The following is a 24,961-nucleotide window of genomic DNA, read 5'->3' as shown; positions in this document are numbered from 1 at the left end:
GAGAAAGTAGGTTGTTTTGCCGAGGTTGGGATATAGAGAAAAGCAAAGCCCAATGGATTGATCTATGTGGCACAACACAGGTCTCTGCATGATGATTAGGGATACAAGTGAACAGTGAAACATAATAGACATGGTCTTAGAATTTCTCTAAACCGGCTCCTTAGTGACACTACAGAAAAGTGTTTTTAGATCTCAAATGTTTTTATCTTGTTATTGTCGTTCGTTTTTCCCCCGCATCTGTTTTCATTTTGATAAACCTTATAACATAAATACCGTATTTTCCGGACTATAAGCCGGTACTTTTTTTTCTCCTCTCCGTTTTTCCTCTTTTAATAATCCTTAATTGTTTTTGTCTTCCTGACTTGTGCCTGTAGTTAGTTAACTCGACTATAACTAGTGTTGTTTATATTTATTTTCTCTCACTCACATCTCTGTATAATAAAGCTGTTCGTGACGATAAGCACTATGCCGGTTGTTTGTCTGCATTCGAGCACAGGTGAGGACTCGTTCGAGTTGCAAACGGTGGCGTTGGAGATGGAGGCATTGGAGAAACAGATTCGCGAGCTGCATGTAAAGCATGCCCGGCTGCGAGAGCGGAAAGCGGCGCTGGAAACATCCCGGGCGGACGCGCACTCATCCCAGGTAAACTCCCGGGTTGAACCTAACGCTCCCAGCACATCAACTCCGCGTGCTTCTCTGCCCAGGCCCAGCGCACCTACAACTCCGGCACCGGTGCAACATGGACCCTGGATGCGGCCGCGGCGGAAGAGACAAGCCAAGCCCCGATCGAGGACGTCTCCACCTCCACCACCGGCCTTCGAGATCTCGACCGAGAACCGCTTCGTCCCCCTCCGCGAGACGGAACGCGACACTGTTATTCTCGGAGATTCCATCGTCCGGCATGTCCGCGCTACCCGGCATGTCCGCGCTACCCGAGCTAAAGGTAAGGTGCACACTCGCTGTTTTCCTGGTGCTCGTGTTCTGGATGTCGCTGCGCAGGTACCCGCGATCCTGAACGAGAACTTCGGAGCGGTTGTTCTCCATGCCGGATCAAACGACACCAGGCTGCGGCAAACAGAGATCTTAAAGAGGGACTTCAGGATCCTGGTGGAGACAGTACGCAGCACATCACCCACAACGAGGATCATTGTGTCAGGACCTCTTCCCACTTACCAGCGAGGGGCTGAGAAGTTTTGTAGACTTTTAGCTCTAAATGAATGGTTACAGTCATGGTGTCGAGAACATAAACTTCTCTTTGTTAATAACTGGAACTGTTTCTGGGAGCGTCCTAGGATCTTCCGCCCTGATGGCCTGCACCCCAGCAGAGTTGGAGCAGCAGTGCTATCAGATAACATCTCTAGGATACTTCACACCATCTGACTGGTAAGACATCAAGAAATCTTCAACTATAAGAACATGCATACTACAGACCAAATAGTTACAAGTTCACACACAGCCCAGTTTATAGAAACCGTATCTATTCCTCGGGTAGTAAAACCAAGAATTACATACACAAGATCCAGAAATAATCTTATTGCAGTTAAAACTGAAAAATGCCAGATAAACAAACACAACAAAGTTCTAAAGTTCGGTCTTTTAAACATTAGATCACTTGCACCCAAAGCACTGATTGTAAATGAGATGATCACAGATAATAATCTCGATGCACTCTGTCTCACTGAGACCTGGATTAAACCAGGTGATTATATGGGTCTAAACGAGTCGACACCGTCAGGATATGTTTATAAGCATGAGCCCCGTCAGACTGGTCGTGGGGGGGGGTGTAGGAACCATTGATAGTGCTTCTCTTAATGTTAGTCAGAGATTAGGATTCAGCTTTAAATCATTTGAAGTGCTCGTTCTTAAAATTGCACTTTCAGACATGCATAGAAAACTCGCTCTGGTCACCGTGTACATACCCCCAGGGCCCTACGCTGATTTTCTTCATGAGTTTGCTTGTTTTCTCTCAGACCTCTTGATCAGTTTTGATAAAGTGCTGCTTGTAGGAGATTTTAATATTCATGTAGATGATGCAAACGATGCCCTAGGATTATCATTTGTCGATTTACTAAACTCTTTTGGAGTTAAACAAAACGTCACCAGACCAACCCACCGTTTTAACCACACACTAGACTTAATAATATCCTACGGAGCAGACGTCACTGATATAGATATTTTACCCCAGAGTGATGACATCACAGACCATTATCTCCTACTGTACACACTACCGGTAGAGCAGATTAACTGGTAGGACTATTATTCCAACCACTAAGGACAGATTCATAAATAACCTGCCTGATTTATCTCAGTTTCACATTAAACCCATAACTGCTGATCATCTTGATGAGATGGCGAACAACATAGACCTTATCCTCACTAGCACTTTAGACACTGTTGCCCCCATCCGGTTAAAAAAGGTTCGAGAACAAGCACCTGCACCTTGGTATAATAGTCATACGCATGCCCTAAAGAGAACAACACGTAATCTGGAGAGAAAATGGAGGAAAACTAAATTGGAGGTATTTAGAATTGCGTATAAAGACAGTATGCTTAGCTACAGACAGGCGCTAAAAGCTGCTAGAGCTAAACACCTGAGCAAACTCATAGAAAATAACAAAAACAATCCCAGGTTCCTTTTCAGTACAGTCGCTAAATTAACAACAAATCAGGGATCTGAAAAATGTGTTCCATCACAGTTTAGTAGTGAAGACTTTATGAATTTCTTCACTGAAAAAATAGATAACATTAGAAAAACAATTGTGGCAGTTCAACCTCTGACAGCATCTCCCGACACAATCGTACTTACAACCCCACAACTACACTGTTTTACATGTATAGGACAGGAAGAGCTGTATGATGCTATTATGAAAGCTAAATCAACAACATGTCAGTTAGATCCAATTCTCACTAAACTACTGAAGGAAGTGTTATATACAGCTGGTGAGCCTCTTCTCAATATTATTAACTCCTCACTATCGTTAGGTCATGTCCCTAAATCCCTCAAGTTAGCAGTTATTAAGCCCCTCATTAAAAAACCTAATCTGGATCCAAACACGCTATCGAATTACAGACCAATTTCAAATCTCCCATTTATGTCTAAGATTTTAGAAAAGATTTTCGCTGCCCAGTTATGTAACCACTTGACGGAGAACAATATCTTTAAAGAGTTTCAGTCAGGTTTTAGGCCCCATCATAGCACAGAAACTGCTCTAGTTAAAATCACTAACGACCTGTTTTTAGCTTCAGACCAAGGCTACATCTCCCTATTAGTTTTACTAGATCTTAGTGCTGCGTTCGACACTATAGATCATGATCTTCTCCTCGATCGCTTACAGAATTACATCGGTATTCAGGGACAGGCATTAAGCTGGTTTAAATCCTACCTGTCCAATCGTTACCATTTCGTAGATTTAAATGGAGAGCTATCCAGGATAATGCTAGTAAATTATGGCGTGCCACAAGGGTCAGTTCTAGGACCCCTGCTTTTTACAATATACATGCTTCCATTAGGAAATATTATTAGAAGGCATGGAATTAGCTTCCATTGTTATGCTGATGATACCCAGCTATATATTTCATCCAAACCAGGCAATACAGCTCAATTAGCTCGCATAACTGAGTGTGTTAAAGAAATAAGAGATTGGATGACCCATAACTTTCTGCTATTAAATTCTGATAAAACGGAGATTTTGCTCATCGGCCCAAAAAATAGTACACAGAAGCTCCAGCATCTCAGCCTGCATTTAGACGGTAAAAGACCTGGGAGTTATTTTAGACAGCAACTTATCTTTTAAAAATCACATCAATCAAGTTACAAAAACAGCCTTCTTTCACCTTAGAAATATTTCTAAGCTAAGAAACATGTTATCCATATCTGATGCAGAGAAGCTCGTCCATGCGTTTATGACCTCTAGAATAGACTACTGTAATGCATTACTAGGTGGATGTCCTGCATCATTAATAAACAAGCTTCAGTTAGTTCAGAATGCCGCAGCAAGAGTTCTTACTAGGTCAAGAAAATACGATCATATAACCCCAATCTTATCGTCCCTACATTGGCTTCCTATTAAGTTTCGAATAGACTACAAACTACTGCTACTCACTTATAAAGCACTAAATGGTTTGGCTCCCATGTATCTATCCAGTCTTTTAACACGCTACAATCCGTCACGCTTCCTGAGATCTCAAAACTCTGGGCTTCTAGTAGTTCCTAGAATAGCAAAGTCCACTAAAGGCGGTAGAGCATTTTCACATTTAGCTCCTAAACTCTGGAATAGTCTTCCTGACAGTGTTCGGGGTTCAGATACACTCTCCCAGTTTAAGTGTAGATTAAAAACATATCTTTTTAGCAAAGCCTACACATAACACACATCACACACATCACATCACAACCTTGTGCTCCAGAATATATGATTACATGCACATTATTAACTTGTGCTGTTAATATCATGAACAGCAGCTACGCTAATTCCTCTCCACTGCTTCTCTTTCTCTCCCCATCCCGAGGCATCCTGAGGTTTGGCCAGCTCCAGTCACGTCCCACCTCGTGAAGATTATGGACCTATGGATGATCATGGAGAAGTAGATGCCGAGTGTTTAAAGGCCCTGGCATGGAGAAGCTGATGCTGGATCTATGATGATCACAAATTGTTCTGTATTGTTGAAAGATTTATGATCAAACTCTTGATGTTACCCATATGAGGATGGGTTCCCCTTTGAGTCTGGTTCCTCTCAAGGTTTCTTACTCATATCATCTAAGGGAGTTTTTCCTTGCCACTGTCGCCACGGCTTGCTCATCAGGGACAAACGCACACCATTCACCTTCACTGTTGTTTTCTGTAAAGCTGCTTTGAGACAATGTCTGTTGTGAAAAGCGCTATACAAATAAACTTGACTTGACTTGACTTGAATCCCGCGGCTTAAACAACGAAGCGGCTAATTTATGGATTTTTCCTGGGTTTTTCCCGGTTTCACAAGCTTCAAGCCGCCAAAAAAACTGAGCCCCATAACATTAGACCAGACCTGGGCAAACTACGGCCCGCGGGCAACATCCGGCCCTTTGTACGTCCCTGTCCGGCCCGCGTGAGGCCAATCATAAATTACAGGGATGCATCGAAAATTTGGCCACCAAAAATTTTCGGCCCGAAATACCTAAATCACCAAAACAACACGGCAGAAACACAATTGTAATGACGCAATAAAAAAGCGCAGCCAGCACACGGTTATCTGGATAAGAGCCAACAAGTCTGCGGTGTGCGGATAGTGATTTGCAAAACATGCGATGCTGAAATTTCAAGAGGGGGTGTATCTGTAAAGAGTTTCTCCACGTCGGGTTTAATTTATCACCTGAAATCCAAACATCCCGAATTGCCATTCTAAATATGAGAAGAACGTGGCGCAGAAAAGTAAAGTCAATCCGAGAGGACGTTTTTAAAAGGCAGGAAAGTTTTCCAGTGATGGTGCCAAGGCAAAAGGCATAACACAAAAAATTATGGAATTCATTGCCTTAGATCAGTGGTCGCCAGTGGCTCGACGGGTTGATCTTTGAAACATCCCCTGTGGATCCCAAAAATAATAATTATTATATTATAATATTATTTATTACACAGCTCTTCTTAATGCTGTAGATTAGAACGTTCCATTCACTTAAATGTTTGGCGGTCAATTATTTTCGTTTAACAGACCGTTGCTAATAATAATTGACCTCTGTCTGTATGTCAATACTATGAATGGTAACAAATAAATAACAGTAATTTATAATAATAAATAAAACACTTTTGTAATTGATTTATTCTTTGAATTGCAATGCATTGATTTTAGTGAGGTTAGTACACACTCATAGCCATAAATGCAATGGTTTTAATAATTGACAATCTTTTCTTGCGGTGTTTCGGTTTTCGGTTTTGTCCTTGGTTTCCTCGGTTTTGTCCTTGGTTACCTCATTTTTGGTTTTTGGTTTCGGCCAAGAATTTTAATTTCGGTTCATCCCTAAAATATTATCGTTGGTGTGGCCCTCTGACACAATTCAGGTTTCTCATGTGGCCCATTGTAAAAATGTATTGCCCACCCCTGCATTAGACCAATTAAATTGCCGAAACGGGTTCAGGTGAACCAATGAAACTCTTTATATTAAATCAGATGCGCTCCCACTGAATCGGGCCGCACCACATCATAAATATGGATGAGGTTCTTCTGACGTTTGACCTGCCGCTCACTCGGACTGTCAACAGGAAATGCGAATCATTCGTCACGCTGAAAACAACCGGGCATAAAAAAAACGCACTTCACCTGTGTTCTGAGCTGCACGGCATCGGGAGAAAAGCGTCACCGATGGTGCTTTTTAAACGCACGACGATGCCAAAAGAAAAACTCCAGAGAGAAATTGTTGTGAAAGGAAGGAGGAAGACAGTGAACAATGACTTTCTTGGTAGGCTACTGTTTAGATACAAGCCGTGTAACAGGCACTGTCTTTCGTTAAAGCCTGTGTAAAGTTCATTAGTTTCAATGTAGGAACCTGGGGCTTATAGACAGGTAAGGCGTATTTATGTTCAAAATAAAAAATCTTTGTACAATTTAGTGGGTGCGGCTTATATTTGGGTGCGTTTAATAGTCCGGAAATTACGGTACCTTACTTTTTAGAAAAACATGCTGTTCCTCATCATGTGAATAGTTTCTGCATAGTAAAAGTACTCTCACTGTCTGTGCATAACAAACCACTCTACTTTAGATGCACAAAATAATAGAATATTGAATTGCACAAATGATTAAAATATAGTTCAATCAAAGTAGTTAGTACTTTTATATCTAGAAGCTGATTTATTTGTATGCAGCCTTTACATATGCCCTGGTCTTTCGGATGCACAGCATATCAAACCTTGAGCGTACACTCAAGTAGTGTAGAAGTACACTTACATTTTTCTCAAGTAGAAATGAAAAAGATTTACTGGATTAATATTTAAACAGAGTATTTGTATTCTTCATCCAAGTACACATTTGTGTACTGTAAACCACTGAAAGTCTGAAAGCAAAATCGGTAATTTAACAGTGGCCTACTTTTGCGCCGTTTACAAACACAGAAAAATTAAACAATCACGGGCATTTGTGAGCTCACACATACAGAAGTGCATGGACAGTGATTTCCTCTGAGTGCAATATGTTGCACCAAAAATTTAAGCAATAATCAGAAGTTCAAATTGATGCAATCAGCTGGTTTAATGTGTCTCACAAGAGGTATCTAGCTCTCATTGGTTGGTAGCAGTAGTGTGAGAACTGCTGGGTGAGAATGAACCATGATTAATTTAGTGAGAGTACCAAAGAAGGACTAGATAAACAAAATAAAGATGAAAACCAACATGATAAAAATTCAAAGATGAAAGAACATAAGCATAATAATAATAATTAATCTATATATAAATAATAAAGAAATTATATGAAGAATCCTATCAGACTTAGTAAGATACATTTAAAAAAAAAATCTAAGATCATACGAAAAATAGTAACCAAAAAAAAAAAAGAAGAAGAATCCTAACAGACTTAAGATACATTGATATGATACACAAGTCAACTTATCATAAGACAAATAATCAACAAACTTTGTTTGCTAATTTCCAAATGGAGGAGTCAAGCATAGCCTGCCCATTGGACATGATTTATGGTCAGCTTTTTAGTTTTTACTCTCATTCAAGAGATTTTCTTCTGTAATAAAGTGTGTTACTGATTTTGGGGAAGTTTTTCCTCAAGAAGTGCAAGCCAGATCAAAATTCCCCACAACAAAATTTGGCAAGGCAGGCAGGAAGGCAATTACCCTGAGGGGTGGAACTGCCCAGGCAGAGGAAGACTGCTGGTCACTATGGGGAAAAATGGTAGGCAGAGGTGGTTTAATCAAATTCTTCATTACTCTAGTAGTAATTCCTCTGCACAGTACACACTCTACTACAGCACAATGATGCCCCCTGGAGAATAAGCAATAATCTGATTTTTATAAAAGACAAAGGTGAGCAGATGGCAATGTAAAATAAACACATTGTATGTAGCAAGAGGTGAGGAAAAAAACAGCCTGACTGCTTGAGTGGGTGGAGGTGGTTTTAATTCAAGATATTCATCTAAACTTTTTACTTCAGTAAAGATAAACTACTGGACAAGGGTCAGCTCTTCTGCATGGTCTGCACAGTACCCACACTAGTATAACTCTAGCAAGCTCTACCGAGCCTCTTGGAGAATAATCACTGCTGACCTTGTACAGTTCAAAATCAAGGCCTTGTACAGATTTTGCCACAGGTGGCACAACCACTCAGAGTAATAGGCAAAATTTGATGCCTCTAATATTTAAACCAGATGTTTGTGCTGCAGTAAATATTCTTAGAGAACGGGAGATAATGGGGGAGAGAGAGAAGATAGATGAGTGGGTATTTTTCATTATGTGTGGGTTTATAGATTGTTTATCTGCCCTCAGTATTTTGCCATTTTTATTTGAGTGGATTAATGAATTTGTATTATTAGATATAAAATGTTATAATTACGTAATTACGCATTTTTTATTACGTGACGTAAAGTTGTATAATCAGTACAAGTTGGATCTTTTACCATCTTTGTCGATTAGGGCTGCAGCCTTTCGATTATTTTAGTGAGTACTGAGTATTCTACAGATTAGTCCATCGAATAATCTCTTCTCTCTCAAAATGAACAAGTAATTTGTTTCCTTTTTAGAAAAACTTGAATTTTTATTGCTGAAATTGCATACAAGATTATCTGTGAAAACTAAACCTTTTTAATGCATTTAATTGACATATCACTTCAACTGCAAATACTAATAGATAAATTAAAAAAATTAAATAAACAAAAATCTATTAAAAAAACACTGTATGGTGTTTTCTTTGTTTCAGTTTGAAATTATCCCAAACTTTGGAAACTTTCTGTTGTGCTGTTGGCTTGAATCTTCTCCACTCCTCTTGCTGTTTTCCTTACATTTCTCAAATTTTCATTCTGTAGTATCTTCTGTGTTTATCTGTCCAGGTAACCCTGCTAAATTAAACTGTATAATCAGCATATTGTTGCTTGTTGAATATCTAAATGTTTTTGAATGCAGGTAGTCCCAGAGTTACAACGATTTGACTTAAAATTTGTCAATTTTATGAAGATGATATCAATACGACAAAATAAAAATATGTTTCACAGGGCAGGAAAATATATTAGCGACACCCATGCGCTCATCCGCCAAATGCCACATACATATTTACTGTACATATAATAAATACTATAGTTTATGTGTATAGATGTCTGCCATTTGAGGACTAGAGGTTGACCAATTAATCAGGCCAATTTTAATTTTTTTGCCATTTTTAAATTAATCAGCATTGTCCCATCTGTGGTCTGCAGCTGCCAGAAGTTAAATTCCATGTCCTATCTGATCAGTCCCCCAGTCTGAAACAATGAACCGGTAGTCATCGACTTACGACCACGATTGGGTAGAATAGAGTAGAGTAGGTTATATGTACAGTACTGTGAAACACTACGGCTAGCGATTGTGGTCATAAAGTCGAATGGTGGTAACTCGCATAGGTCGTAAGTCGACGACTACCTGTACATGACATTATATATACACAGATGTGTACTGTCTTAGCGCTACCTATTTTTCAATTCACTGCCCTTTATGTCTTCTGGTTGTAAGGATGGTGATCTAAACAAATTATAAATCATGATAAATCAGCCAACCTGAAATCAGTGAGTCAGCAGAGCCTTGTTCCTTCAAATAATTCAGCCATTTTATTTAAAAAATGAAAATTACCAGTTTGTTAACGGCCAGTTTGTACATTTCATACCTTCTTTTCTTCTTGTTGAATAAGGAATACTTGCATCTGAACTGATTAAATGAATTTTTAATTATTGCAGACACTGAATAGGGACAATGATCCATAGGGACATTAGAAAATTGTCATCTGAATGACTAATAAAGAAAAAAAATTAAGGCGTTTGAACAGCCAAATCCAAGTCCAGACTTCAGCTCGATTGAGTTGCTGTGGCAAGTTCCTTAGGGAGCTGGGTATAAACATGTATAATCCTCAAACATCAATGAACTGACGCAAGTTCTTATTTCTTCCCAATCCAGCCATAAATATTTCATTGGTTATATTTGATGCTGCTTTTAGAAAGAGAGACTAAGAATAACATTTGAAGAGAGACTGAGAATAACATTTGAAGAGAGACTGAGAATAACATTTAAAGAAAGACTGAGAATAACATTTCGGGAAAGAGACTAAGAATAACATTTGGAGAGAGACTGAGAATAACATTTGTGGAAAGAGACTAAGAATAACATTTGGAGAGAGACTGAGAATAACATTTAAAGAAAGACTGAGAATAACATTTAAAGAAAGACTGAGAATAACATTTGGGGAGAGAGACTAAGAATAACATTTGGAGAGAGACTGTGAATAACATTTGGGGAAAGAGACTAAGAATAACATTTGGGGAGAGAGACTGAGAATAACATTTAAAGAAAGACTGAGAATAACATTTAAAGAAAGACTGAGAATAACATTTGGGGAGAGAGACTGAGAATAACATTTAAAGAAAGACTGAGAATAACATTTAAAGAAAGACTGAGAATAACATTTGGGGAGAGAGACTAAGAATAACATTTGGAGAGAGACTGTGAATAACATTTGGGGAAAGAGACTAAGAATAACATTTGGGGAGAGAGACTGAGAATAACATTTGGAGAGAGACTGAGAATAACATTTGGAGAGAGACTGAGAATAACATTTGGAGAGAGACTGAGAATAACATTTGGAGAGAGACTGAGAATAACATTTGGAGAGAGACTGAGAGTAACATTTAAAGAGAGACTAAGAATAACATTTGGAGAGAGACTGAGAATAACATTTGAGTAGAGACTGAGAATAACATTTGAGTAGAGACTGAGAATAACATTTGGAGAGAGAGACTAAGAATAACATTTGGAGAGAGACTGTTAATAACATTTAAAGAAAGACTGAGAATAACATTTGGAGAAAGACTAAGAGTAACATTTTCGCTCTGCTCTTAAAGGAGCCACAACATATTTCACCCGTTACACCGTGTAACAGACACTGTCTTTCGTTAAAGCCTGTGTAAAGTTCATTAGTTTCAGTGTAGACACCTGCGGCTTATAGACAGGTGCGGCTTATTTATGTTCAAAATAAAAATATTTGTAAAATTTAGTGGGTGCGACTTATATTTGGGTGCGCTTAATAGTCCGGAAATTACGGTAAGCAATTTTCTGTATTATATCTTATTTATTAACTGTTAGATTTTATGAGATGAAGAGGGGGAAAAAGAAAATCTGCCAAACATATCGGCATCATATATTGCCCATCGGCTGCCCGGATTTATAAATATCGGCATCGGCCAGAGAAAAAAACCATATCGCCCTCTACTCAGGACTACTGCAAACTGTCCAATTTGCTGAGCCTCAAATAATGTAGTGGGGGATAAAACATTGCCCCCTTTAATGCCCCAGCATTGTCCATTAATATTCTCAGAAGAAGTATTCTACGCAAAATAGACACAAAGTTTAAATGTATAACCTTAGACCAAAAAAGTGCCTTTCAAACAGGTTGAGGTCAATATTATTCATATCAACACAGTATACTGGTAAGAATACACTAATAACTCGGGGCTGGGAAATGTGTGCAGGATTATTTGAAAAACCTGGGACCAACTGCATAACTCCCGTATGGAATGAATTTTTACTCAGGAGACTGTCAAGATGATTACAGTCACATGACTCAAGGATTTTGGGCATGTTCATCTGGGAACAGAAAGTGTTGCTTCTAAAGTGCACCTAACAGCTGAGCAAGAGCTGTGACTTCAGATGCCAGAGACCACCTGTCACCATATATCACTGATGAGACCAAATAATGTCCAGCCTCAGCTGCTGGGATCCATGCTGCACATGGCACAAATGGAAATGGAAACGCTTTAAAGGACATGGATACCTCTACCAAAGTCTGGAGGGAAGATCTCTGAAGGTGAAGCACAGGGGCATTCTGTCTGAACATCACAGACAAGCATCTTTATCAGATATTACCATGATTAAAGAAGAAAAAAAAACAAAATATAGACTGTTGTAAGACTGCAGGTACCAAGAAAAATATGGATAACATGACATCAGTCCCATCTTAATAAAATACAAGTTCAAATCGCAATAAAGCCGTATGTGCAGCTGCTCAAACGTAAACACTATCCAACATCAATCTAGAACCAATGTCAATGCTCTACTGAAAGCCAGTTTATACAAGCAGTAATTATTAGGGGTGTAACGGTGCACATAGTCATACCGAAATTTTTACGGTGGAGGGCTTTCGGTTCGGCACGCACGTGTACCGAATGTAATCATTTATACGTGTGTAACACTACTACATCTACTTGACTAATGTCTTTTTAAGAGACATTCTTGAAGATGGACATAAAACACAAAAGAATCCATAATGCCAGCATTAGCTGCTAGCCACTTCCTGATTAGCGGCTAACACTAGCACTATGGATTCTTTAGCGTTATCACACATGCACAAAAGAAATCTTATTTACGGTAAGGAGTGAGTAGCCACAGTGACACTGTGTTTCTTTTTTATACCACTGGCATTGTTGTGTATGTTTTCAGGTTTAATAACAACAATAAAAAATATACACTCAAAGTGTGAAATGGAGACTAAACAAACTTAATTCCACTTAATACCTCCCTAAGGGAACTCAGATTTTAACTTTGTTCTGCACGTAAAAAAGATTGCATTCGGTACACATGTGCATCAAACCGAAAATTCCGGTTTTAATGTGTACCGTTACAACCCTAAATAATATCCCAAATAAATTTATACAATATCCTAAATAAATTTGCACCATTGTGTTGTTTAGTCCACTTAACTAAACACGGAGCACTGTGTTTCCCACGGACCAAAATTACTGACACACTACCCGCTAAACTCTGGAAGCTAAACTCGTGTAGAAGATTCAGGCCGAAGAAAACGCAAGAAATGTTTGGGGTCATTTCAAACTAAAACAAAGAAACCCCCCTACAATGCAGTTACCTTTTTTTTTTTTTTTTTAAGTAATTTCAAATAGATTTTTATAAAAAAAAATACAAATTTCTTTCGGCTTCTCCCATTAGGGGTCGCCACAGCGGATCATCCGCATGTTTGATTTGGCACATGTTTTTACGCTGGATGCCCTTCCTAACGCAAAACTCCCCATTTATCCGGGCTTGGGACCGGCACTAAGGCTTGTGCAACCCTAATGGCTGGGGATCGAACCCGGGCCGCAGCGGTGAGAGCGCCGCATTCTAACCAATAGACCACATTTTTTATTTATATACATTCCATAAAAAAAGGCCCACAGTAGCTGCATAGAGTATTTAGTGGAGCACGTTTATAGCTTTTCTATATAGACAAGAAAACCACATCACCACACTGTGCGAGGTTTAATAAATAAATACATGAGTGGGAATAATTATGAGTTTCATATAACGAATAGTTTCCCATAACCTGCTCTACACGGCCACTGTGGAGGGACTTTTTGTAAGCACTGTTTTGATGTATTTCGTTGTAATATGGCAATTAAATCACTAAATACGTTTAGTTTCCACCAATATTCTTCAATTTCAGCAATAAAATTTTTAATTTTTCTAAAAAAAAAAAAATAAGAAAAACAAATAACTTGTTCATTTTAAGAGACCCTTCTTATTTTCTCTCTCTTATTTAGTGTTGCTCTTTAATAAAGAAAAAGTACTTCTTATCCGATCACTCGAATAATCGATGGAATAATCTTTTGAATACTCGATTACTAAAATAATTGATAGCAGCAGCCCTACACTAAAGTATTTGCATTATAGACAAAAGATAAAAGGAATACATATATACAGTATATGAAGAGATATATAAGTATAAAACGTAACACCAGATGTGTACAGAGGGTGTGATGTGGTAGTGCAGTAGAGTGTTTCATGTGTGAACATTATAAACACAAACAGACTTAAGGATAATTAAAGTGACAGTGCAGTGCGAACATCTCCGAAGTGAACAATTTAATTAGTATAATAGCAGAAAGTGTAGGACAGTAACACAAAGCTTAAAAGGAAAAATATATTGAAAAGATGATATCAAAAAATTTATATCACTGATATATTTATATCACTACAGCAAGCACTAAATATATTTGTAATCTTCTTTGCTATAGTATCCATAACAACCAAGGTAGGTTATTAAGTTATAAATTATTGCTATATTACTTATTGTGGGAGACTAAAGCTATTAAAAGCGATCCTCTAAATCAGCTGGTCCACCAAACAGGAGTTTCACTGTTGTTCACTATTGTTGTAATTGCCCACTGGTTACAAGAACTGGCTCCTGGAGATAACCTAACCGAACCAGCATCGGGCATGGATAAATCAGAAAAGAAATAAAATTGCATTGAGGCATGATGATGTTTATACAGTCAACCCACAGACAACAACTCATAGATTTATAAGTTGTGTTACCTGACTGGTCCTGAAGACTATACGGTAATTGTATGGCGACCAGTCCTTCTCCTTCATTTCTTCAAGCTTTTCTCGTCGCACACTGAGGGCCACAGGACCCAGATTCTCGTCCATGCCAAAGTAGTTCTGATGTTCTGAAATAAACACAACAGAGAAGATCATAGTGGAAAAGTAAATTTATGACAATAAAGGTAGGCACTGTTTCATATATTAATCAAAGTACAAAGTAATAATTTTAAATCAAATCACTTCACTATAACTACAAGTGTGCAGGTGGTGAAAACCTTGGATGCCCTCTGTGCAACTGCATTGTGTGAAATTCAACACCTATACTGTATTAAAACACTATGTAGCACTCAAAACACAGTGCACATTAGGGTTGTTGCTATTGATTATTTTAGTAATCGAGTATTCTACAGATTATTCAGATTAATCGAGTAGAAGAAGTACTTTTTCTTTATTAAAGAGCAGCACTAAAAATGTACAAGAGAAAATAAAACAGGTCTCTTAAAATCAACAAGTAATTTGTTTCCTTTTTTAGAAAAATTTACATTTTATTGCTGAAATTGCTGAAAAACAACAATATCTGTGAAAACTACACCTATTTGCCATATTACATCAAAATGCAAATACAAATATATAAATCATAAATAAAAACAAACATTTATTTCAGATTACTTTAAAACAAGTAAATGCACTGTATGGTGTATTCTTTATGTTTTAGTTTAAAATTATCCCAAAATGTGAAAAATGTCTGTCGTTTTCTTTGGCCTGAGTCCTACGGAACCAAAAAAGTTTGGCTGATTCCGACTTTTTTCTCTCAGTTCCTATTTCATTTCTTATAAACATCTCGCCTCTCGCTGTTTTCTCCTTGTTCCACCTTTTTTTTATTATGCGGCCGGTCAGAGCGTCAGTAATATTGGTCCGGGAGGAAACACAATGCTCCGTGTGTAGTTAAATGGACTAAACAAAGCATAGAGGCAAATCATTTGCTTCTGGGATTTTTAGTTTTTAAATTACTCGAGTAACTCGAGGAATGGTTTCAGCCCTAGTGCACATATACAAGTGCGCTGTGGTGGCACACTGTCAGCAATTAATTATCACTGTTGAAATGTTAATGTATATGATAAAGTGCAGTGCATGGAAGGGAGAGTGGGACACCTAGAAGGACTTCTGAGAACTGAGAAGGAGCTGAAGAGTTTGATTTTTTTTTTCTTTTTTTAACCTTTTACTCCAAGTAGAATAATGGAAAACCTAGCAGTTACTCTTTGTATGCCCTAACAATGCTCTGATGATGATCTTCATATTCGGCCATTAGATACTAATGTCAAGTCAAAAAGTCTAGATGTGTAGATTGCTAATATTTATAATTTGTCTGCAAAACAAACATTGTGTGTTTAATGGACAAAACATCCCATATATGGAAATGTTAAATTCAGTGATGCTTAAGACTAAGTTTTTAGAAGAAGAAGAAAAATAGTTTGGAACAAACTAGACTACTGCTGGTCATCTGGCCAAATCAAGCAATGAAGGCAGAAGAACCTTGTTATAGGAGATGACCAAAAACCTGAGGATCACACTGATCAAGTGTCAAAGATTGTGTATGGAGATTCCCATTTGGATGGGAAGACTCTCCTCAGTGTAAGGCATGTGTTTTGCCAATTTCAAGCATGTGATCAGCTTGAGAGTGTGGCCAACTCTAGAAAGAGTCCTGCTTGTTCTCAACTTTTTATCTGAAAATAATGGAGGCCACTGGACAAATTTCAATAGAGCAGAAAAAGTTTTTAGACTCCCCCAAATATGTGCCTCAACACAAAAACTTTTGACCTCTGCAGGCAGTTTAAACTCCATTTGAAGTAAAAAATATATTACCGTAATTTCCGGACTATAAAGCGCACCGTTATATAAGCCGCACCCACTAAATTTTACAAATATTTTTATTTTTTTAACATAAATAAGCCGCACCTGTGTATAAGCCGTGTGTAGTGTCTACACTGAAACTAATGAACTTTACACAGGCTTTAACGAAAGGGAGTGTCTGTTACATGGTGTAATGGGTGAAATATGTTGTGGCTCCTTTAAGAGCAGAGCGGCATTTTGGGAATAGCCTGCCACTGCATTCTTCCGCTATTACTGCGTGTGTGTGTGTGTGCATGTGAGACTGAGGATTGTGCGCTCATTATTTTCTGATGCTCATTTCTAAGTTTCTTTGACTAACCCGTAACGCTGTTGCCAAGAAAAATAAAAAAGCACGCGTTTTGGAAACCTGTCTGTGCTTATATGATTTCTGTTGCAACTGGAGTTTTAGTGAGCTCTCCCTTCACCCTGACTCACTCTGACTACAACGGCTTGTATTTAAACAGTAGCCGACCAAGTAAGTCATTGTTCACTGTCTTCCTCCTTCCTTTCACAACTACAGTGGCACCTTGACCTATGAGTGCATTAATGTACGAGTTTTCCGAGGTACGAGCGTCACTCTGTCGATTTTTTTTTCTTGTTACGCGAGCAAAAAATTGAGGTACGAGCTCGAGACGCCGCTGCTAGATGGTGAAGCGAAGCCAGAAAGAGAAGACTGTGACGAAAATTAAGATAAGCAAAGAAGAAAAAGTAAAAAATTTTAAGTTTAGGAATACGTAGTGTACAGGAGTGATAGTAAAAAACGATTTTTACCTCCACCTCCGCTTATCGCCTCTACCCCCACCTCCACGCGCACACACACACCCCACACCGGCATTTTCGTTAGCTCAAGTCGTCTCATTTCAAAGGAAAATACACTGAATAAAACCTTATTATATCTTTACATACTCTTTTATTATGTTTTTATACAAGATTTGTTATTTAGAAATGTATTTTCCAATTTAATAACATGAAACATAAAAACGGGGTGTCATTTTGAGGGTTGGAACGGATTAATGCCATTTTAAGTATTTTCAATATGGAAAACTGATTTGATGTTCGAACAAACTGAGATACGAGCTCGTCCACGGAACTAATGAAACTCGTAGGTCAAGGTACCACTGTATTTCTCTCGGGAGTTTATCTTTTGTCATCGTCGTGCGTTTAAAAATCAACACCGGTGGAAGTTTTTTCTCCCGATGCCGTGCAGCTCAGAACACAGGTGAGGTGCGTTTTTTCGTTTCCGTTCGGAAATTTCATTGGTCTAAATGTTATGTCGCTCAGTTTTTTGGCTTAAAGTTTGTGAAACCGGGAAAAACCCAGAAAAAATCCATAGATAAGCCTCTTCGTTGTTTAAGCCGCGGGGTTCAAAACGTGGGAAAAAAGTAGCGGCTTATAGTCTGAAAAATACGGTAAATGATACACAGTTTATGCAAATCAAACAAAACGAGATAAACATATGACAGTAAAGGGTATGAACACTTAGGACAATGTGAAATTTCAGTTTAAGAGTAAAAACTCCTCCGAAACCTTTATTGTATTTAATGTTTTGCATGAATCGCATAAATTCCATTTATTCGATTAAGGCAAGAAATTAAATTGATCATTATGAAGGGCCAGCCTTTTCTGGTCTATAATAATTGTAATAATAAACAAGCAGTGCTTGGTTTCCTAATAATTTAAAGTAGAACAGAATTAAATAGAAATAAATGATCTAGGGGTCCAAACCAGCGATTAGGGCTGCACACACCAGTGTATAAATAAATGGGGAGGGTTGCGTTAGGAAGGGCATCAAGTGTAAAACATGTGCCAAATCAAATATGCGGATCACAAACCTAAATTACATAGCAGATCGGAAATTTGGCTACTGTTGGCCAAAGGACAAGAAGGAGAGGAGGACGATGTCTACAGAGACGTTAGCTGATATGATGGAGAGGAGAAAAGTAGATATGTTGTGTGTTCAGGAGACCAAGTGGAAAGAAGTAAGGCCAGGAACATTGGAGGTGGGTTTAAACTGTTCTATAATGGTGTGGATAGAAAGAGAAATGGTGTAGGGTGATTCTGAAGGAAGAGTACATTAAGAGTGTAGTGAAAGTGAAGAGAGTTTCTGATAGGATGATGAATATGAAGCTGGAAGTTAAAGGGGTGATGATAAATGCCATCAGTGCCTATGCTCCTCAAGGAGGTTGTGAGATTCTGAAAAATTCTGGAGTGAGTTAGATGAAGTGGTAGATGGTGTACCAAGGAAAGAAATATTGGTGATTGGGAAATACTTTAATGGGCATGTAGGTGAAGGGAACAGAGGTGATGGGTAGATATGGCTTTAAGGTGAGGAATGTTGAAGGACAGATGGTGGTAGATTTTGCAAAAATTATGGAAATTGCAGTGGTGAACACTTATTGTAGGAAGGAGGATCATAGGGTGACGTATAAGAGTGAAGGAAGGTGCACACAGGTGGACTGTGTTCTATGTAGGAGATGCAACCTGAAGGAGATTGGAGACTGTAAGCTGTTGGCAGGGGACAGTGTAGTTAGACAGCATCGGATGGTGGTCTGTAGGATGGTTTTGGATGTGAAGAAGAAGAGGAGGAGAGTGAGGACTGAAAGAACAATAAGATGGTGTAAACTTAAGGAGGAAGACTGTATTGTGAGGTTCAGGGAAGAGGTCAGACAGGGGCTCGGTGGTGGTGAAAAGGTGCTGGATGATTGGGCAACTACTGCAGAAGTGATAAGGGAGACAGCTAGAAAGGTACTTGGTGTGACATCTGGAAATAGAAAGGAAGACAAAGAGACGTGGTGGTAAAATGAGGAAGTGCAGGAAAGCATATGGAGAAAGAGGTTGGCAAAACAGAATTGGGATCGACAGAGTGAGGAGAAAAGTAGGCAGGAGTACAAGGAGATGCGGCAGCGGGTGAAGAGGGATGTGGCGAAAGCCAAGGAAAAGGCATATGTGGAGCTGTATGAGAAGTTGGACACTAAGGAAGGAGAAAAGGATTTGTACCGATTGGCCAGGCAGAGGGACCGAGCTGGGAAGGATGCGCTGCAAGTTAGAGCAATAAAGGTTGGAGATGGAAATCTGTTAAATAGTGAGGAGAGTGTGTTGAAAAGCAGCTGATAAATGAGGAAAATAAGTGAGAGAGAAGGTTGGGTAAGGTGGAGATGGTGAAGCAGGAAGTAAATAGGATTAATAAGGAGGAAGTGAAAGCAGTGATTAATAGGATGAAGAGTGGAAAGTCGGTTGGCCCAGATGACATACCCAAGAAACATGAAGATTTTAAGGAGAGATGGCAGTGGAGTTTTTAACAAGATTGTTTAACAAGATTTTGGAAGGTGAGAGGATGCCTGAGAAATGGAAAAGGAGTGTGCTGGTACTGGTTTTTAAGAATAAGGGAGATGTGTAGACCTGCAGGGAGCAGGTTGAGAAGAGCCTGGAGAGGTGAAGTCAAGTCAAAAAGCTTTTACTGTCATTACAACTATATATCTGATGCAGTACACAGTGAGATGAGACAACGTTTCCCAGGACCCTGGTGCTACATAAAACATTGAGCTATATCACACAACACAGACCTACATAAGTTTCACATAAAGTGCATCGTGTGCAACCGAATGCAAACAGTGCAAGACAAAAGACATCGCAAACAGACAACACAAGACACATAATAGCGCCACCAGTAAACCTACTGTATGTTATACAGTACAATGTGCAAAAGAGAGCTGTATACATGAGTGTACTTGTAAATAGGTGAAGGTACGTGCTGGAGAGAAGGGGAATTAAAGTCAGTAGGAGTAAGACACAGTACATGTATGTGAATTAGGGGGAGGGCAGTGGAGTGGTGCGGTTGCAGGAAGAAGAGGTGGTGAAGGTGGATGAATGGGGGTCAACAGTGCAAAATAATGAAGAGTGTGTTAGAGAAGTGAAGAAAAGAGTGCAGGCAGGGTGGAGTGGGTGGAGAAGAGTGACAGAAGTGCTTTGTGATAGAAGAGTATCTGCAAGAGTGAAAGGGAAAGTTTATAGGACTGTGGTGAGGCCTGCGATGTATGGATTAGAGACAGTGGCATTGAGTAAAAGACAGGAGGTGGAGCTGGAGGTAGCAGAGCTGAAGATGCTGAGATTTTCATTGGGAGTGACAAGGATTGACAGAATAAAAAAAAAATTGCTTATTAGAGGGACAGCGCATGTAGGACGTTTTGGAGACAAGGTGAGGGAGGTGTTATTGAGATGGCTTGGACATGTGCAAAGGGGGGACATGGGGTATATGGGTAGGAGAATGACCAAGGAGGAGATTTATGGATGTGGTGAGGGAAGACATTCAGGTAGTTGGTTTAAAAGAGTCAGATGTAAAAGACAGAGTAGTGTGGAGACGGATGATACGCTGTGGCGACCAGTAACAGCAGCAGCCGTAAGAAGAAAAATGGTCTAGGGTTCCAAATAGATAAGGTTCACCACTGGCCTAAGCAATCAATGACAGTACTAGGCTCTTTAAATGTTTTGGTAGACCACCAAAACCTGATAGAGTGTACAAATGTTCAAATGCTATGTGGTGCGGTTTCCACATGTCTTCCACATGCTCTGCAATCCCCCACTAAAGTTTCCTGATCAAAACTGTCTATACTGACAAACCCTGAGCTAGCAAACCATTCACATAAATACAGTGTTACAGGCATGCAGACATTTGAGAAGCTATCCATCACTTGAGGGTGAGACATTGATTGCTCACATTAACAAACCATACAAATATGAGGGTTAAGAGGGCCAGCTACTTTCAAGATAAATGCTCAACATGTCCTCCTAAAAACTACAGTGGTGTAGGACAATGTCAGACCTCAGCAGTTTTTTATACTGTCTCCTTTACAGAAATATACAAATTTAGTAATATAGTCCTGCTAGTTCCAGAAATATTCTGTCTGTTGTGAAGTAAAACTTTTGTTTTGCTTGTGTTAAACAGAAAAAAACTCTTATGAGTAGGTCCCCATGGTATTTGAAGCTGCGCTCTCTGGCAACTTGATCATTGGGGAACTTCAATTCCTCACCCGCTTCCCCCTAATCAATAGTTTCTTTAGTGTCCATTAACTCCAAGTAAAGAGTCTTCTTTTCTTTACTAACATGTAAGTGATGTGACAAGCGGTGCAGTTATTGGTGTAAATGGAGTACAGCAGAAGGCTGAGGGCACAGCCCTGAGGAGGCTCCAATGCTGAGAGTGAGCATGGAGGAGGTGTGGTTTTCAATTACGATTCAGCTACAGGTCCTAGAACTTTTTTACAGAGATGTGAGGATATGAGGGTGTAAAAAGGTAGAGCTGTTTATAAAAAAACAAAAAAAAAACCAAAGCATCCACACATTTTCCTTGAACCAGTGGGGAAGAGAAGTGTGAAGGTGTGGTGGTTGGCATCATCTGATGACTGATGACCAGTTTTCAAAGCACTTCATCACTGTGGAATTGAGTGCTACAGAATGGTAGTCACTCATTATCCATTCCGACTGAAAGTCGGTGCTAACCAGTTAACACCGACTTTTAGGATACATTCTAAACTGCTGTTCGTGGAGTTAACTTTATATTTTTCTTTTTTAAACTTTTTTTAATACACTTTTTCCTGTTCTGCTTTTTTCGCTGGTCTGTGCTTGAGGTGGTAATCTTAAACTGTGAAAAGAACAGGTCACAGCTGCTTACAATGCAGGGCTTCAGAGTTGTAAGCCTCTGTGTATTCCTTCATGTTGCCAGTTTAAAGCCCTGCATTGTAAGAAGCTGTACACACATACAGAGATTCCTCACTGATCAATGCACCAATGGCTTCTGACTGGGGAAAAAGTTTTTTCATGTGGGATCATGTGGGAACTGTCTCTCTTATCCGATGTTCTGTATAGCCAAGCAGCGCTGCTGATGCAATCAGAGATGTTTCAGAGATGCGCATCTTGTCACATGGTTTATGCTTGGTAATCCCAGTGCTGCACCTCCCACGTCATGAAAGTAATTCCATGAGCAGGTGGGTGCTCTCTGACCTCTACCATCTGTAGCTGATGCACACCACTACCCCGAATCTTTCTCAAGTTGGAGCATTGGTGTGCAATGTGCCATGGCTTGTTGTCCCCGACATTAAACCGGTCCATGAAAATATTATCCGACATTAAACCGGTCCGTGGCGCAAAAAAGGTTGGGGACCACTGCTCTAAGGAAAGCAAGTCCATTGTTTACATGACACAGAGTGACCCCCAAAGGCCAGTTAGGGTCAAGCAGAAAACTTGTAAAGTACAGTAATTTCCGGACTATAAAGCGCACCCTTATATAAGCTGCACCCACTGAAGTTTACAAAGATCTTTATTTTTAACATAAATAAGCCGCACCTGTCTATAAGCCGCCTGTCTACACTGAAACTAATGAACTTTACACAGGCTTTAACGAAAGACACTAAATGCAATATGTTGCGCTTCTATTAGGAGCATAGCGGTATTTTGGGAAAAGCATGTCACTGCATTCTTCCGCTATTACTGCGTGTGTGTGTGCGCGTGTGAGACTGAGGATTATGTCCTTATTATTTTCTGATGCTCATTTCTAAGTTTCTTTGACTAACCCGTAACGCTGTTGCCAAGAAAAATAAAAAAGCACGAGTTTTGGAAACCTGTCTGTGCTTATATGATTTCTGTTGCAACTGGAGTTTTAGCGAGCTCTCCCATGACCCAGACTCAACGCGTTACAACGGCTTGTATCTAAACAGTAGTCGACCAAGTAAGTCATTGTTCACTGTCTTCTTCCTTCCTTTCACAACTACAGTAGCACCTTGACCTACGAGTGCATTAATGTACGAGTTTTCCGAGGTACGAGCATCACTCAGTCGATTTTTTTGCTTTGTTACGCAAGCAAAAAATTGAGGTACGAGCTCGAGACGCCGTTGCAAGATGGCGAAGCGAAGCCAGAAAGCGAAGACTGTGACGAAAATTAAGATAAGCAAAGAAGAAAAAGTAAAAATTGTAAAGTTTAAGGATACGTAGTGTGGTGAGGCGTGTGCGTGGGGTTCAAAACGTGGGAAAAAAGTAGCGGCTTAAAGTCTGAAAAAATACGGTATATTCAAATTTAAGTTGAATTAGGTTTGTTGAACTTATATGTGGTTATTATTAGGACTGCTGCTGTCCATTATTTAAAACACGCCGTTTATAAATACAAATCTAAAATCAATCAAACTACTTTAAAACGTTAACTGCACTGTACAGTGCTTTCTTTATGTTTTAGTCTGAAATTACCCCTTGGCTTCAATCTTCTCCTTGCCCCTCGCTGTTTTCTCCCCCGTTCTTCCATTTTTCATTCTGCAGTGTCTTTTGTGTTCCCTATTCAGAGCACTCCAGAGTTTAGCAGGTGGTGTGTCAGTAATAATAGTCCGTGGAAAACATTGTGCTCTATGTTTAGTTAAATAGACTAAACTAAGCATCGAGGCAAAATAATTAGACAATTATTGAATTTTATTATTACAAAGCTAATTTTTTTTATTCAAATTAGAAATCATTACAGTCCTAATTATTATTAAACCAGATATTGTTAAATGTTTATCATTAAGCATAATGCAAACAATAATTTAGAAAACAATGTATAAAATAATTGCAAGCACTAATGTAGGCACTAAGAGGTGTGGTGAGCATTAATGTAGGCAGGCCTTCCTTAGTCATGCCATCTTAGACAGACATATTTGCCATGGCACAATGGTGTGATCATATTGGTACATGAAATATACGTTTTGTACTCATAAAGCAAACTAAAGGTGATAAACACATTATATGGGTAGAAGCCATAGCTCATAGGGATAATTGGTGCCATGTAATATTTACACTGTTTTTTATAAGATAAATAACATCCTGAGAAGTACAAAGGAACAAATGTCCTTTCATCAAGTGATACGATTGATGCTATTTTAGAGAAACGCTCATGCAAGACACATGCACAGATAAAGAAAAAATCTATTCAAAATTTAAGTCATAAATGGGGCTTACTGATGCATGTAGGTTGAATAATCCAAGCAAAAGGCATTATATTTCGTCTCTAATTTTGCCCATCCAGACTCAGAGAAAACATATATATGTTTTCTTTTAACACTTTTAATATATCGAATATGACATGATTGCAACTGACTAGTCTGTGTTTTGGGAGAGCTGACCAAACAGGGTACCGTCTAAGCCAAGAACCAACCTTTGTCAAACACATGGATTTACAGCCTTAGCCAAGACCAGATGGCTCTGTATTGTGTCCTTGAGAGCATACAGATAACACCACAGGAAAACACCTTCTCCCCCTTTATTCTGGCATTCCACAAAATTTCAGCATTATGCAAAAAAAAAATAATTAAATGCTTTGCTCAGCCCATTAAGGATGTATTGAATCATTTGGGGTTGCAAAGTTTTACTTTAGTGCGCTTTCTTCATTTTTATTCTCTCTGTGCCACATTTAGAGACATTTAACTCACATTGATGTTTGCCATATTGAGTCCAACCGAGAGCCTGTCTGACCAACCACTGCGGGAGAGGCCGTGCTAATCAAGACCTTCAGACGTTCTTGCCCCTGAACAGCTAGATGAG

At 39.1% G+C, this 24,961-nt stretch overlaps 1 protein-coding gene across 2 annotated transcripts in view; it reads right to left on the bottom strand.

The window, feature by feature from the left end:
* The window catches only part of LOC310725168 (signal-induced proliferation-associated 1-like protein 2), a 93,149-nt gene that overhangs the window by 51,325 nt on the left and 16,863 nt on the right, over positions 1-24,961 (bottom strand). For both annotated transcript variants that reach the window (XM_083539858.1, XM_083539859.1), the window contains exon 3: positions 14,510-14,643. In XM_083539858.1, coding sequence (XP_083395984.1) covers positions 14,510-14,643 — 134 coding nt within the window. The remainder of the gene's footprint in view (positions 1-14,509; positions 14,644-24,961) is intronic.

This window comes from Silurus aristotelis (genome assembly GCF_946808225.1).
Source record: "Silurus aristotelis genome assembly, chromosome: 4".
In the NCBI taxonomy this organism is placed as follows: Eukaryota; Metazoa; Chordata; class Actinopteri; order Siluriformes; family Siluridae; genus Silurus; species Silurus aristotelis.
Note: the sequence above shows the minus strand (reverse complement) of the source record. Positions and strands in the feature narration are given on the sequence as shown.